This window comes from Tripterygium wilfordii, chromosome 4, assembly GCF_013401445.1.
Source record: "Tripterygium wilfordii isolate XIE 37 chromosome 4, ASM1340144v1, whole genome shotgun sequence".
Classification (NCBI taxonomy): domain Eukaryota; kingdom Viridiplantae; phylum Streptophyta; class Magnoliopsida; order Celastrales; family Celastraceae; genus Tripterygium; species Tripterygium wilfordii.
In genome coordinates, this window is record NC_052235.1 from 5,306,090 (window position 1) to 5,322,223 (window position 16,134).

The following is a 16,134-nucleotide window of genomic DNA, read 5'->3' on the forward strand; positions in this document are numbered from 1 at the left end:
ATTATTTTCTTTGCTGTTTCGCCGTAGGTGATGCCATGAGTTATGATTATCTGTGTTGAGTTTCAGGTGGAAAATTCATTTCATCACATAGATCCTTCTCATGACCTGGGGCTGGAATTCAAGATCTATGGATTTGACCCATCAGTTTTGAAGTTTCCACGAACTGAAACATTTAGTGCAGCAGCCAAGTTCAGTGGAACTAAGTTCTCTCTGTCTGAAACCATTGCATTTCATTCTGATTTATCTAATGGTAATCTATATTTCACTTTATTATTTTACTTTTTAAGTGAGTATTCGGGGAAACAGTATTAACATTTGTTTTACATTATTCAAGGTCCAACCTACGCTACAGTGGAAAAGACCATGGATGCTTTCTCTGGTGCTCGAGAACTCTTCATTTTTGTGCCCTTTCTTTTATATAATTGTTCTGGTTTTCCGCTCAAAATTTCAGATGCTTCTAGTACTGTCAAAGAGACTGGATGCACTATCACTTCCTGTTATGATTTGATTGAACATGAACTACTACATAGCAAGAAAGATGGTCTCAGTCTTTTAGCTTCGGAGCAAAATTTGCATGCTAGTGCTGTACAAATGGATGGTTTGGGGTGTTCTTTTTCAGATGGTCGCATGATCTCAACTAGAAAGATTGTTGGCAATACTTTCATTTCATCTGGTTCCTCTAAAATTCAAGGAAAACAAAAAAGGATTGATTTGGGTGAAGGGTCTTCTCTAAATACTGTGAAAAACAGTTTTTCTAGCTCTAAGTCGACTTCAAGGGATTCTGACGTACTAGGTAATGAACATGGAAGGGTCAAGGCATGCATGTATTCTCCTGCTCCCATTTCCTCTGTCAGGGAAATTATGGTTCAAGTAAGTAGGACCATGCCAAACTCTTCATGGTCAGAACCATTCCCTCTTGTCCCTCCCAGTGGCTCAACCAGCATTCTTGTTCCTCAATCATTAACAAATGCGGCTTTCGTGATATCTGTTACTTCTAATGCTCTTGCTGGATGTTTTGATGGGCGGACACAAGCTATTACTTTTCAGCCTAGGTCACAATTTATTTTGAACAAACAATATTTCTTTTTTACTTTGCCTTTTTCGATTTTCTTATCTTCCGGTTAATTTGAAATTTTCTGCAGATATGTCATTAGTAATGCGTGCAGCAAGGATTTATGTTATAGGCAGAAGGGAACTGATAATTTATTCCATTTGGGCATTGGGCAGCATGCTCATCTTCACTGGACAGACATAACGAGGTATGCTGCATAGTAAGTGAGATGCTTTGTTTAATTACAATGATTATCTCACGTGCATTAGTTAACTGATAAAATGCTTGTTTGTGCTACTGGTCATTTGGAAGTAAATAACCTTGACAACCTTACTTTTACTTAATTTTAAAAAATTCTTGGTTTGAATTGTTTAATTCCATTTCTAGCCATTGCTATAAATTAATGATATTGTCTTCTGGAAAAGGATTGATTTGTTCAAATGATGGTATAATGCATTGTTACTTCTAGAACTTATGCTATGCTGCTGAACACTACTGAAATACTACATTTATTATTCAGGGAAAAAAATCTCTTGCAAGTTTGTTTACTGCCTAATGTTTTTTCTTTGCATCAAGAAAATTCTTGACCTTGTTTCTCTCTTCTATAGGGAGTTGTTGGTTTCTGTTCGTTTTGATGGACCTGGCTGGCAATGGTCAGGCAGCTTCTTGCCAGATCACCTATGTGACACTCAAGTTAAGATGCGGAATTATGTGTATGGTGTGTTAAATATGGTGAGGGTGGAGGTACAGAATGCTGATGTTTCCATTAGGGATGAAAAGATTGTTGGAAGCCTCAGTGGAAATTCTGGCACAAACTTAATTCTCCTCTCCGATGATGACACAGGGTACATGCCATACAGGATTGATAATTTCTCAAAAGAGGTTTGTATCCTTATCTATTTTTCCATTATACTAATAGCCGATGCTGAGATTCTAGAAACACAAAAAAAAAAAAAAAAAAAGTGAATATTGTTTTTTTTTTGTTAGCCTGAGTTTCCTTTTTCTGGACAAACTTATATGCATTTGGTGTTGATGCATGGTTTCGTATAATATGTAAAATGTGCACTTTTTAATTTATGTAAGCAAGACTGGTTAACTTGTCCAAACCTTTGGGTAGGTATCTTTTTATTCATATAATTGAAGAGCACCACTATTTCAAGTGGTCAAGCTCCTCGCTACCCAGCCCTAGGGGCAGAAGATCTATTCTTCCTCCCCATAGAACAATTAAAGAAATCACTGCGATTTAACTGTGATCAGCATAAACATACTCTTTAAGATAGAAGTATCATTTTTCTCTTGCTCTTTCCATTTGCACTGAAAAGTTAATATCAGCCTGGTGAATAAACCATGCTAACTGTGTGTGTACTCTGGTGAGCAAGTTCCACATTTCTATGTGTTTCCCTTGAAATGAAAATACCAGTTGGCCTGTGAACCAAGTCTTTTTTATTCACCGTCTCTTCCTTTGAAACGGATCCTGAAAGCTTTTGCGTTTCGACTGATTTTTTTTCCTTCCTTTTTTGTATTATGTAATCTGCCTATTTGTTTTCATGCCAATCTTTCTGCTTTGCAGAGATTACGGATTTATCAGCAAAGATGTGAAAATTTTGACAGTATAATCCATTCTTACACTTCTTGCTCGTATGCATGGGATGAACCTTGCAATCCACACCGTCTCATTGTTGAGGTATGCATACTAGTAAGTTTTTAAAAGAAACAAGAGGGGGGAAAAACCCATTAGTTTCCAATGCTGCTTGTTAGATCTTGGTGCTTCAGTAAATTTTTTTTATTACAAAGAATATTTACTAGTATAATTTTTTTTTGAGAAATGTTAGGTACCTGGAGAGCGTGTTATAGGGTCATATGCTCTTGATGATCTAAAAGAACATGTGCCTGTGCACCTGCCTTCAACCTCTGAGGTATTTTCTATTACTCTGTTTTCTTAGGTAAACATAGAATATCTGAAATGGTAGTTTTAAGTATAGGATTTACTTCTAAAATCACATGCCTGTCGTCCTTTTCATTCTCTTGCTGTTGCATAAAGTATTTATTTTTTGTAAGTAATGAATTTTTTCCAAGAAAACACTTGAGGTGCTAAGAACTGGAGGGAAGTATACAAGAATGTCATTTTAGGTCGCCTATTGAATAAGGTTGTCACGCAGCGATTCGGGGATGTGAGGAAAATATAACCTCATACAAACCACCCATAACATAAAATAAAATCTTACACGGGAAACACAAATGACAACCATAAAAGTTAGAAGGAAGTCCAAAAATAATCAGAAAAAAATGGGTAGTAATCTGTGATGCATGCCAAACCCAGTCCATCCAACCATAACCTTCGTACTCACCTCCCAAAACACCCAAACAAACAAAACACAACCCTCCAAACTCCCGAATATCCATAAATCACATGTATCACAAATCATGGGTCGAGTAACTGAACTCATCCAGAATACTCCTTATAGCCTATTCGAGTAATGGGTCTGATATCCGGAACTCCCCAGTGCTATTCTGGCCAAATTCCGTATGATTTTCGGAAAACTCACTGGTGCCCTCCCCAGTGCTGGAATTGAACAGGAATTTTTAAGGTCAATTGAAAATGCCAACCGGAGCCAAGGAAATAACACTCACTGATCAGAATAAATACTGCAATCTCACAGTGGGATTAACCCATTAAAAAAATGAACTCTGGCGAAAAAGCTTAATACTGCAATCTCACTGGTGCGTTTACTGTTCCTTTTGGCACCAAATACTGCAATCTCATCCAAACTTGTTCCGACAAGTAAGCACCGTCAACACCAAATTAGGCGTCTCTCCTTTTGCTTGCACGCTCAGAGACTTAAAGCAGCTTTTTCGGTACATCATTGATAGTCAATATTCTCCACATGCTGCTGTCCACCTCAAAACAGCCGCCTTGTATGTGCCAAGTGCCAAGTTCTATTTTATTTTATTTTTGATAAATAATTGTTGAGGATGAAACATGGGGAATGTGATACTTTTGCATTCACTTGCAATTCATAGTTATCTGAAGAATTCCTTGAAAAATATTTAGCAAGTTGAAACATTGGGAATGTGAATTATTACCGTCTCTTGGAATTCAACCATGAAGTTAGATATTTGGAAAATGTGCATTGAGAACAGCAGTACATCAGATAAGTCCAAAAACTGCTTGATTGGATGGCATGGAATATCTTTTCATTGGATGGTCTCATATGCAAGAAAATATCAAACTTTTTTATTTTTCACATGGATTTTTTGCCTGACTTGGAGAACCACATGGATTGCAATAAATCAATAAAAGAAAATGAGCAACTTATCAAACTTATGGTATCAGTTTGTCAATACCAACCTGTTGTCAAAGTTAAGTTCTTATACTATTTTTTTTTTTTTTTGTCTTCAGAAGCCCGAGAGAACGCTGTTAATATCGGTCAAAGCGGAGGGAGCAACAAAGGTTCATAGGTTGATAGTTTGGTATGGATGCTAACCCTTGTCTTATCCATTGATTAATGCTGTTTGCTTCTGCTCCAGGTGCTCAGCATTATTGATTCAAGTTACCATGTTCTGAAAGATATGAAAGATAATAGTTCCCCGTGGTTCAAAGAAAAAAGAAAACATGAGCATAAGCAGGAGGAATTTGTTGGTTACAAGGAAAGACTTTTGATTACAATTCCACAGATTGGTGTTTCGTTAATTAATTCTTTCCCAAAGGTAAGTGGAACCTCTATTTTGCATTTCTTAGGACAAATTTACGTAATATGTTTACCTTCTTTTTTTTCCGTAGGAATTGGTTTTTGCATGTGCCCAGAACATAACAGTTGATCTACTTCAGAGCATGGATCAGCAAAAAATTTATTTTCAGATCTCTTCGTTGCAAATTGATAACCAGTTGCCGACAACACCCTACCCTGTTATTCTGTCATTTGATCATGATCACAGAAGCAACCTTGCTGGCCATAGAGCAAGGGATGGTCATACAAAATTTAAAAGTGAAGTCATTCCACAGATTACCTGTGACAATTCTTGTGAACCTGTATTCAACCTAGCCGTTGCAATATGGAGGAAGAAGGATAGTTCACTTTTTTCATTCCAGTATATAAGATTAAGGTACTCATTGCTACATTCCGCATAGCTGAATTGTTTTGTAACTGATTCCATTCTTATTATATTCTATTGATTTCTTGCAGAGTGGCAAATATTCGTCTTGAGCTTGAACAGGACGTAATATTAAGCTTGCTTGACTTCTATAAAACTGTATCATCAAGGTTTCAGGATTCAATATTGCCTCTTTCTGATCCTACAATGCATCGTCTTTTCTATGATGTGGATTTCTCCAAGGAGAACTCTGCAAATGCTCTATCTCGTGAGCATGTCAAAGCGATGGATCACCAACTGAATTATATAAATGTTGCTCCAGTTGGTGGAGGTCATATAAGCAATGCATCACTACCATCAGTAGTTCCAATTGGAGCTCCTTGGCAGCAAATTTATGTCTTGGCTAGAAGACAGAAGAAGATATATGTGGAATTGTTTGATTTGGGACCGGTTAAGATTACATTGAGGTGAACGGATAACTTTTATTAATTAACAATTACTAAACCCCGTTCTTTATTTTGCTCATAATTTTTTGCCTATCCACTGACAATGATTTTGCACTTCGTTGTTTATAGCTTTTCTAGTAGTCCCTGGATGCTTAGAAATGGCATTCTTACATCTGGTGAATCTCTCATTCACGTAAGTCGGCATAATTCTTTGGAATCAGTGTTGAAATATGTATGAGATAGAATTGTGTGATCGTTTGTATTGGTTATTTTATAGTAAATATGGTTTAGAAGTTTGTGGTGAGTATGGTGCTTTGGAGTGTTAGGTTTTTGGATGTTTTAGCTTTATTTGTTTAGGAATACATGAGAAAATTCAGACGAGAGTATTTCCTGGTATATCAACAGCAACTGAATTTTTTTTTTCAAGCTCATGTTTGGATACTTAAAACCAGAGTAATAAGTAGATTAGTGTAATGGTATGTGTAAACTGTTCAAGTTTTTCTTATTTTGTGGTCGCACTAGAACTCCTAGTTGATCATTAATTGATCAGGTGTCTCTGAATTATAATAATTAACTAAATGTTGTACGTAAAAGGCTAGGAATGGCATGATGACCAAAACCAAGGCTTGTTCCAGTTGAGTGATTTCCGCAATAGCCTAACTTAATAAAGCATAGGAGGAACAACATAAATAAAATCATTGCAAAAGCATTGTAGTAATAACTGGAAAACTACTCCATTCTCAAGCAAAAATGTCTTGCTTGTTGTCTTAACCATGTTCTTCAAAAGAGAGCTTTTCTTTAACCAAGTTATTGATGTTGTCCGTGATTTGACCTCACTTGTTTGACCAAAACTTTACCCTAAGACATCGCCCAATATGTTGTAGTTAAATGATTGAAGAACACTTGTTCTTTCTATTTTTGACAAGCTTGTTCTTCCAGGGCATTTACCTCTTTCTTTCTTTAGTACAACTCCCATATTCTACTTTAACTACAACATATTGGGATTAAAGAACTCTAGAAATACGATTTTGCTGTCAGAAGAAGTTATTGTTTTAATCACACAAAAAAAATTTGTGGAACTAAGATGCTGGGGTTATTTTAATATTTTATCTTCCGTGGGTCTGCATTGATTCACTTATTTTATATGTTTATTCGTATCTACTATTAACATCTACTTTCATTACTTTGAGTTAAAACAATTTACAGAGAGGTCTTATGGCTGTTGCTGACATTGAGGGAGCACGGATTCATCTCAAACAATTGATAATCACACATCACATGGCTAGTTGGGAATCCATTCAGGAGATCCTCATCAGGCATTACACTTGGCAACTTCTTCATGAGATGTACAAGGTAAAAGACATAATTAAAAGTTGGCACCACATCCCCCACGTTGGACTGCATATAATAGTGATGCTTGCGGAGCCTTCCATGTGTTTGCTGAGCGTTTTCCTTCTATCACTAAGGCTCTTAATTTTCTTAATACGTGTCTTGTTAAACCTTAATGTAGCTCTTGAATTCACCTTTATTGTCATTCAACACCCTTATTATAATCTTTATTTCAGAAATTTACTGCCAGTTATGTCGTTACTCATTTGTGAAACCGCTGCTTAATTCATTGCAGTTATTATGTCTGACTTCTCATTTTAGAGTTCTTTTCATACTCTTGTAATTATATGGTCTGTAGGTGTTTGGGTCTGCTGGAGTTATAGGTAACCCCATGGGATTTGCAAGGAGTGTGGGGCTTGGTGTCAGAGATTTCTTATCACTTCCTGCCAAAAGTTTCTTGCGGGTATTAATATCTTTCAAATTAATAGAAGCGATTTCATCATTAGAATTTTAATAGATAGTTATTATTTCGACAGAGCCCTACTGGACTTATTACAGGCGTTGCACAAGGTACCACTAGTCTTGTCAGCAACACTGTGTATGCCTTGAGTGATGCTGCCACTCAGTTTAGTAAAGCTGCACACAAGGTATATTTATATCTGCCAATACTTGAAATGTTCAATGGATTACTTTTCCATTTGATGATTTAAAGGGATTCTTTTCTTTTAGGGTATTGTCGCATTTACATTTGATGACCAGTCAGTTGGAAGAATGGAAAAGCCACAGAAGGGTCTTGCATCGCACAGTAAAGGTGTAATAAATGAAGTCCTAGAGGTATCCCATCTCTGTGATTGATGGTTCTTTTCTTTTTCACGCACTTTTGGACTTTCAATTGGTATAGATATCACTTTAGGATCGTATAATAAATTTCAAGACTGGACGATAAAATGTGTTTTTTTTCCATCATCTAAGCGAACCAATATGTTCATCATCAGCATCCCGATCATCAACATAAAGTCTTATCTAAAAATGTTATCGCGTGGAAATAAGAAAGGATTTTAACAAATAGAACTCCGTAAACATTTTGTGCAGTCTTTTTATTTGTTTAATGTATTAAATATCAAAATATTGTTTGGCACTTCTGTAAAGATTGGTTGGTTATAAATATCTAGAAAAGAAATACTTAATTGAATAGGAAATATAATAAATGTTACTGGCACTTATGTTTGAAAGATAAAGGTCTAATGAAAATATTGTGAAACGATATCAAAATAGGATAATTACATTAGTTAATCAATAAAGGAAATCAAATTTCTAATAAAAGTTAATTTTCAAAATGACCTAAGGAAATTTAAGACCTATTCATGATATTCCCATTTCTTCAAGTGAATAAGTTTTCCATTTTATTTGCCGGCACCTTCTTACTGCCTTTGTTTAGTGTAATGTTTTTTGCCTTAGGGGGAAAAACAAACTAAAGTACATTATTATTAACAATCCTGACTATTAAGACCTTTAAGAGTAATTATTTGAATAATAAGTAAAGATTCATCCTTCCAACAGCTTAAACTTTTTGGATGAGTGGTGTTTCACATGTTGTCAAAGGCTTTGGTGAGCTTAAGGTCTTCAGTTTGAAACTCGCATCCACTTGTTTAAAATTAAACTATTGCATTTTTTAGGCTCCCCTTATTATGGGTTGGGTCTGGCTCACTTGAGGGGAAGTGTTAGACATTAGTTTCTTGTTCAAGTCACAATAGCAACCTCCCCTTATGTGGATGAGTGTGTGCATCATGCACTTGTCATTGCAAAATGCAATAAAGTGTGAATTGTGACTACACATGATTTAAAAAAAATTGGCATGCATGGAATTTTACTCTCGCAGATAGTTTGTTCAAAAAGATTGCCGAACTCCTGTCTTTGCGTTTTCATTCTATTATAATTATACATACATTCATCAGCGACAATTCGAATTTTGATGTGAAAATTTCTAGTACAGAATCCAATGAACACAGTTCAAATACTGGGAAAATTCAGTTGAATTTGCCCTTATTATAAAAGAAGTGCACACACTCTTACATTTTACTTAATATATATTACAGGGTCCAATGTCTAGAATTGATACTTCACATTGCTTCGAAAATATGTATCTACAGTCGGAAATACTTGTGTTTTGTACTTCTTAATACGCAATTTACAAGTGCTTTTTGGTTTCAGAACAAACAGAATAAATAGATGCACGATTTAGAGGTAGTTTTCAGTTTTCTAATATATTTTTCCCTGTCACACATTCCAGGGCCTAACCGGTCTCCTCCAATCACCGATTAAAGAAGCTGAGAAACATGGTCTCCCTGGTGTTCTCTCTGGTAATGCATAACAAAAATGTAGCAATTTTCATAAGTTCTACATCCTACCAAATATCTTCTACATCCTCTTTATATATCAACAGCAAAAGTATGGGGACAATCTTAAATTGCAGGCTTGTAAGTATTGGTGTCTCAAATTTAGATGTCCCTGCTTTGCTGCAGGAATAGCTTTGGGAGTTACTGGACTTGTGGCACGACCTGCAGCTAGTATCCTAGAGGTCACTGGAAAAACTGCACAGAGTATCAGAAACAGAAGTAGTCTGTACCAAGCAGGATCACAATGCTATAGAGTGCGCCTTCCAAGGCCTCTAAGTAGGGAACTTCCTCTGAGGCCTTATACTTGGGAAGAAGCTGTTGGAACATCTGTGATCGTTGAGGCTGATGATGGTTTGAAGCTCAAGGACGAGTTATTAATACTGTGCAAAACACTCAAACAAGCTGGGAAATTTGTCGTCATTACTGAGCGACTAATGTTGATCGTTAGTTGCTCAAGTTTGGTAGACTTGGGGAAGCCCGAATTTAGGGGTGTTCCTGTTGACCCAGAGTGGGTAATAGATTCAGAAATTGGTCTGGACAGCGTAATCCATGCTGATACAGATGAAGAGGTTGTAAACATTGTTGGTAGTGGTTCAGATACCGGTTTGAGGCAGAACCAACAGCATCCCAAAAAAGGCAGTGGGACAAGAACAAAGCGGTGGAATCATCCTTCCACACCTCTTCCACTTTTTCAGACCAATCTGGAACTGACATCTAAAGAAGAAGCTGAAATTTTGTTGCGGACTTTGTTATCTACAATTGATCAGGGGAAAGCCCGAGGTTGGGGTTGCAGACATATTTTGCACCAAACTAATATCAAGTAGGAATTTATTCTCGTTTGTTGATCCAGGGGAATCTCTTAGCCTTGTAAGCAATTTCTAGAACCAAAGCCATGCGTAAATAGAAATCCCATTATTTATTCATCTAATTATTCCTATCCGGTGTAAATTAGGTATTCTTTCGCCTGTGTAAATACAATATTGTTTCAGGTAATTAGGTGCTCATTTGCATTTTCACGAGGACTGCATAACAGAATTATATTTTGTTCTGTTCAATTTTGTGAACGATGTTATTGTATTGGATCGTCCCATCAAAAGCGACTTCTTGGTGAGATTGGGGGCGTGGGTGGGTTCACATTTCAAATGGTTTATTGATATTTTGTCATCGGAAGGTAATGTTAGAGACCTCAAAATTTGATCCTTAAAAGTTTTTCAAATTTATGTGGTATTAAAATAATCATTGATTAAAAATATATATGTAGGGTTTACTTTACATCTAACATTTCACATTAAATGGGGTTCTATTTTTGGGGTCCATTATCCATCACAACATGGAGGGGAATAGACTGAAAGGGAGAGAACAAGCCAAGCCTTTTCACATTCACAGTCCTCTCTCCTTGTCACCCTCTCTGCAAATACATTTCTTCGAACTGAAAGGGAGAGAACAAGCCAAGCCTTTTCACATTCACAGTCCTTTCTCCTTGTCACCCTCTCTGCAAATACATTTCTTCGAACAATTTATATGCGTTCAAGATAGTTTCTCTTCAATTTCTCGTGCACTTCACATTCCGGCAGGAGCCATGCCTCCGGCAACCGCTCTCTCCACCCCTTTCTCTTTTACTCTCTTGCCACTCCCTCCTCCTTCAACCAAGAAAACCCCTTCGCATTTATCTTGTATCGGTGTGACTACCAGAAGTCCATTCACTCGCAATTACAATCTCAATTGTCGTCGTTTTAGTGTGATTTGCTCTGCTATTGAGAAGGAAACCCTGGTGACTGAGCGGCCTCAAACCTTCCTTCGAGAATCCGATGGCATTGCTTCTTCTTCCTCATCCTCCTCAGTGAGGGCTCGGTTTGAGGCAATGATAAGGGAGGCGCAGGACAGAGTCTGTCAGGCCATCGAGGTCGTTGATGGCGGTGGCCGTTTTAAGGAGGATGTCTGGTCTAGGCCAGGAGGTGGCGGTGGCATTAGCAGGGTCCTTCAAAACGGTACCGTTTGGGAGAAGGCTGGTGTTAATGTGTCGGTTGTCTACGGTGTTATGCCTCCTGAGGCCTACCGTGCTGCCAAGGCTGCTGCTTCAAACCATAAGCCCGGTCCCATTCCTTTCTTTGCAGCTGGAATCAGCTCGGTATTTTACTTTAATTTGTTGTGCTACTTTGTGATGTTCAAAAAGATAAAAGTCACTTTAGCTCAATTTCACCAACCTTCCTCTGGGAATTGTGCATTGGAAGGTGAATTTTTGGATATCTTATCATGCTTCATGCTTTTGTGTGTGTGTATGAATTTTGTATGTGGACGCCTGGCCTGTATTGGGTGATTGTTAGACTATTGGATCTGTGTATCGGAGAACTACTCAACAATTGATTCCTGTGTGTTATATTTCTATTCGAGTGACTGTAGATATGGAACTAGCATACGTGCTAGTTGAAAGCACAACATTACATTATATTCCTGTGAATAACATGAAGACATGTTATAATGGTTGCCCTTTCTCTTATGTTTCAGGTCTTGCATCCAAAGAACCCTTTTGCACCAACTTTGCATTTTAATTATCGGTATTTTGAGACTGATGCTCCAAAAGGTAATGCCTTTTTGGAAATATTAATGTGGTTATCTCGTTTATTTTCCTTCTCTTTTTTCCCCCCTTTAACAAACCATATTTCATTATCATTATTTCTCTAAGTTTTGTCTGTTGGGTTTTGCTGTTTTCTATATATTTTCTGTTATGTATAATTATCATTTGTTCTTGCTTTACCTTATGTTGAAAAAATGTCTTGTGATCTTGTCCTAAAGCTTAGTGCAACTCTTCTTCTCATATGAAGTTTGATTTTTTTATTGACCAAAAAAATAATAAGTTGATAGAGAAAACAAAAGTAAAGTATATATAAAATTTTAAACATGTGGAATAGCAATACCCATGTACATCGACATTGTCTAAGCCAATAAGCCATATGGTATAAACTTTTTCTTTGTGCATTTTCTTTTTTTCATTGGCTAATACTTAAACTAGGTTGTCACAACAATATGAAAACATATGGTATAATCATCCTGTTGAATTATAGCAAAACAATTGTTTCTTTCATGGCATAATTATGTGGAGCACTAATTGTACTATGCCAAATAATATAATTGAACCAAACGAAATGATCATTTTAAGAGAACCTTTTTGAATGATATCTTAAGTTATGAAAAAAGTTTCAATTTGCACAACCAATTTTTTGAAGTATATGTAAAGAACTAACATATGTAGCAAGTCAATGATCTACCTCATGAATTTTGGCGATGATGTGAATGAAAACTTCAAAATGCAATGAGGAAGTTTATTTTATTCTCTCTCTTTAGCTGTCGGGCATTCAAAAATATATCAATTACTTAATATTTTTATCAAACAGCATGATTCTGTGTTTCTGATGTTGCATATGCACATAATAAACTGGCTGAACAGCTGGGATTATTGATTTATATTTTTGGGTTAAATCATGCAGATGTTCCTGGGGCACCAAGGCAGTGGTGGTTTGGTGGTGGTACAGATTTGACTCCTGCATACATTGTTGAGGAGGATGTTAGACACTTCCATACGGTAAATATTCTATTTATGTAGTCATATTATGTGTTGGTAGTGCTTATAAAAGAAATTCCTAGTTTGCAATTTTCGGTGATAATGTAAGAAAATCGGCTAAGATGGTTTTGGATTGTCTCTAAAGAGAGAAGAGGGAGATGGAAAAAAGATAATGACTTTGTAGGATTAGGGGCGAGTATAACCTTTGAAAGCAATGGTGGAGGAGAATTCATGTAATGGATTGTCGTTAATTCATGTAGCTGAACCTAACATTGTTTAAGATAAAGGCCTTCATGATGATGCAAATTTTGTTGATAGAACAAATTTTTTGGTGGTATATTTTGGCAGATCAAAAAAAAATTGTAATCATTGATAGATTCGAGTTCCTTTTACCATATGCATTCAGAGAGTAAAAAGAAAATGTGTTTATGTCAATTTTTGGAAGAATTAAGATTTAGATATTTGTTATTCAAAAATGGTTAATTTTAGATGAAAGTATTCTGATATTAGTATTTTTTTTTGCAGATTCAAAAACAAGCCTGTGACAAGTTTGATCCTACATTTTATCCCCGATTTAAGAAATGGTGTGATGATTATTTCTACATTCAGGTACAGTCTTGCTGAATCTTTTGGTATATATATATATTTTAATGTTATAGGTTGTTGTAGTGATGCCTTTGTTCATTTGTTCTTAAAATAACCTGTTGTGGATGGTGTGGATGCATTTTAACAAACCACCTGTGATGAAGCTAATGCTTGACTAAGTGCTGAAATAGTTCGGTAGAGCCAAAATAATATCAGGAAGCTTGCTTGATGGTCTTTGCTGATTCAAGTTGCCATTATTGTTCGAAATGTAGTGTCGTGGAGCTTTCTGTTCCTATGCGGTTTTGTTTAATTGATATTAAAGCTGACAAACTTTAGGTTGACTGTTAATCCTGTATGTAGCACCGAGGTGAGAGGCGAGGGCTTGGAGGAATATTTTTTGATGATCTAAATGACCATGATCAGGAGATGCTTCTTTCATTTGCTACTGGTAATTTCTTTCACTGCAAGGTGTGCGCCTATTTGGTTTTTCTTTTCTTTTCTTTTTCCTAAGCAGAGAGATTAAGTTGCATGGACTTACAACTCCCAAATTGTTCATACTCTACAGAATGTGCCAATTCTGTAATTCCTGCTTACATACCCATTATTGAGAAAAGGAAGGACTTGCCATTCTCTGATAGGCACAAGGAATGGCAGCAACTGCGTCGAGGGCGCTATGTTGAGTTCAACTTGGTATTGAGCCAAACTCCGGACCTCTGATGATCTCATTATTTAAATATCTTTCATTACTAAGTATTACAATTCTATTGATTTGATTTTTCCAATTACAGGTTTATGATCGGGGTACAACATTTGGGCTGAAGACAGGAGGACGAATTGAGAGTATTCTTGTTTCCCTCCCATTGACTGCACGGTGGGAATATGACCATGTAAGTTCCGCAAATCATTATCAATCTCCATGGATGTTCAATATAAGTTGCGAAACTAATATGCTGGGAGAACTGCTTTATTGTTTGGTATTCAGAAACCTGAAGAGGGAACTGAAGAGTGGAAGTTACTAGATGCTTGCATCAATCCAAAGGAATGGATCTAATTATTCTCAACTGAGTATTGTATCATTTTGAGCCTTCCCCATCCTCTTTCTTTTCTTCTTTGTGCATGAGCAATTTTGTTGCAACGGAATTAGAGGTGAGTACTTGTTAATTTTAAAAGTGATTGGTCTTGTTCCAGATTTTTGTACATTGTAGAAGTAATTTGATTGGTAATAAGGACTTAAAATTTCCTGTGAATATATAAATTGGTCATGGGATATGGGATTCAAACTAGATAAAGAGCAAGAAAGTACAGCAAAATATCAATATTCTGGCCTTGATTATTCTTCCTAGTGAAAACAATCTCAACAATGCTGGCCCATCTACAGTTCAATTCCAGCAATCAATCCAGGCATGAGAGATGGCATTTCAATCATTCTATGATTCTATCCTTTGCTGCCTTTGTTCGATACTGCCTGCCAGACATCTTTGAGTTACTTCTATCAACCGGTGTGTACCATTCATCTCCCCCCATATCACAAGCTTGACTATCTACTGTGTCCCAAGCATCAATACCGACGGCAGGATTGCTTCCCTGTGTGGACTTCTTCCAAATAACATCCTGATTTTGCTTTGAATCTTGTGACTTTATTGTCAGGAATCATAACAGCACCAACTTTCTTTTTCGGGATGAAGAAACTGATTTTGGAAGACCATAGGAAGCATTATCAGGCTGTGAGTACTCCACTGTATTAGACCTTTTCATCAGCAGCTTAAGAAAGTCCCATGTAGGCTTGTTGATTGTTTTTCTCATCAATGTCGTCTGATTGATCGAAAGGGTAATGTACTAATGTGTATATTTTGAAGGATTGCAGATGCATTCCAGAATCCCAGAGGGATGGTCCTGAGGCAACAAGAGGGTTGCTTCATTCGAATTATTATTAGTTTCTTCAATCAAGAAGGGCAAAGTCCCATGACAATCTCCATGTTGAAACTTTGTGGTCTACAACTACTGTCATGATTGCTGAGAGCATGGTTCCGTCAAGCAGGTTAGTGATGTAAGAGTTATTTGTGCCGGATGCTTCTTGATTGCTATTGTCTGCACTATTAGCTCATAAATAACATGCTTCTCAAGTTTGTCCAGCGTGCCTACTGCTTTTTGTACAAAAGTTTTAAGTTATTTGACGGTTTATTGCTAGCAATGTGATTCTCAAATCTCATTCACCTGCAAGACGAAATAGGCTGCCATTGAGACAATTGCAACAAGAAGCATACTACAGACCTGCATATATAAAAATAAAAAAGTAGTTGTTGTGTCACTTAAAAAAGTTTATCAGTAACTAACAAGTACTAATCACCCCAGAAGACCCAAGAGAAATATCTCTCACAAGATGGGTGCAATGATTTTGCTTTTGTTGTTCCTGCAACATATGAGCATGGAGACCAAATAGTAAATTTTTGGGTTCTTTCATGTAAAAGTGCAAGTATAGCTCATGTCTCTATCGAAGGCTACCTTGGCAACTGCAACAAATCCTGCAACGCAAATCACATGAGAATATGCAGAGAATGTATGGCATCAATGCTTAAGGCATCATATTTCCTCTCACATTCTCTTCCTGATTTTGCACTTTCCTCGCAATTGTTAGTCTTCAAGAAAAGCTAGCTATAACTCGTTAACTTTAAAACT

The 16,134-nt window shown here is 36.7% G+C and overlaps 2 protein-coding genes across 4 annotated transcripts in view; both read left to right on the plus strand.

Annotated features, from left to right (window-relative positions):
- The window catches only part of LOC119997199, a 37,395-nt gene extending 27,026 nt beyond the window's left edge, over positions 1-10,369 (plus strand). For both annotated transcript variants that reach the window (XM_038844062.1, XM_038844063.1), the window contains exons 31-47: positions 67-250; positions 335-1,052; positions 1,143-1,259; positions 1,660-1,933; positions 2,622-2,735; positions 2,884-2,967; positions 4,452-4,502; positions 4,580-4,759; positions 4,833-5,155; positions 5,236-5,610; positions 5,719-5,782; positions 6,796-6,942; positions 7,277-7,381; positions 7,455-7,565; positions 7,648-7,752; positions 9,209-9,278; positions 9,441-10,369. In XM_038844062.1, coding sequence (XP_038699990.1) covers positions 67-250; positions 335-1,052; positions 1,143-1,259; positions 1,660-1,933; positions 2,622-2,735; positions 2,884-2,967; positions 4,452-4,502; positions 4,580-4,759; positions 4,833-5,155; positions 5,236-5,610; positions 5,719-5,782; positions 6,796-6,942; positions 7,277-7,381; positions 7,455-7,565; positions 7,648-7,752; positions 9,209-9,278; positions 9,441-10,138 — 3,720 coding nt within the window. In that variant the 3' untranslated portion in view covers positions 10,139-10,369. The remainder of the gene's footprint in view (positions 1-66; positions 251-334; positions 1,053-1,142; positions 1,260-1,659; positions 1,934-2,621; positions 2,736-2,883; positions 2,968-4,451; positions 4,503-4,579; positions 4,760-4,832; positions 5,156-5,235; positions 5,611-5,718; positions 5,783-6,795; positions 6,943-7,276; positions 7,382-7,454; positions 7,566-7,647; positions 7,753-9,208; positions 9,279-9,440) is intronic.
- Positions 10,370-10,743: 374 nt separating this feature from the next.
- Positions 10,744-15,989, plus strand: LOC119997942 (coproporphyrinogen-III oxidase 1, chloroplastic-like). 2 transcript variants are annotated; one of them, XR_005468103.1, is made up of 11 exons: positions 10,744-11,442; positions 11,820-11,895; positions 12,800-12,894; positions 13,399-13,482; positions 13,819-13,906; positions 14,024-14,148; positions 14,247-14,345; positions 14,441-14,604; positions 14,837-15,182; positions 15,323-15,496; positions 15,811-15,989. XR_005468103.1 is itself a non-coding variant. In XM_038845176.1 (8 exons), the coding sequence occupies exons 1-8, from the start codon at positions 10,894-10,896 to the stop codon at positions 14,507-14,509; spliced, it is 1,185 nt and encodes a 394-aa protein (XP_038701104.1). In that variant the 5' UTR covers positions 10,744-10,893; the 3' UTR covers positions 14,510-14,645. The 2 variants fall into 2 exon arrangements, 1 of the variants encoding a protein (XP_038701104.1); XM_038845176.1 differs by lacking the exons at positions 14,837-15,182; positions 15,323-15,496; positions 15,811-15,989 and having other exon boundaries at positions 14,441-14,645.
- Positions 15,990-16,134: the final 145 nt, after the last annotated feature.

Bases quoted from the DNA above. Each gene is read 5' to 3' on its own strand.
- LOC119997942 (XM_038845176.1), top strand. From the start codon at position 10,894: ATGCCTCCGGCAACCGCTCTCTCCACCCCTTTCTCTTTTACTCTCTTG. The intron at 14,149-14,246 runs GTATTGAGCCAA...TTCCAATTACAG, and splicing joins GCTATGTTGAGTTCAACTTG to GTTTATGATCGGGGTACAAC. The intron at 14,346-14,440 runs GTAAGTTCCGCA...TTTGGTATTCAG, and splicing joins CACGGTGGGAATATGACCAT to AAACCTGAAGAGGGAACTGA.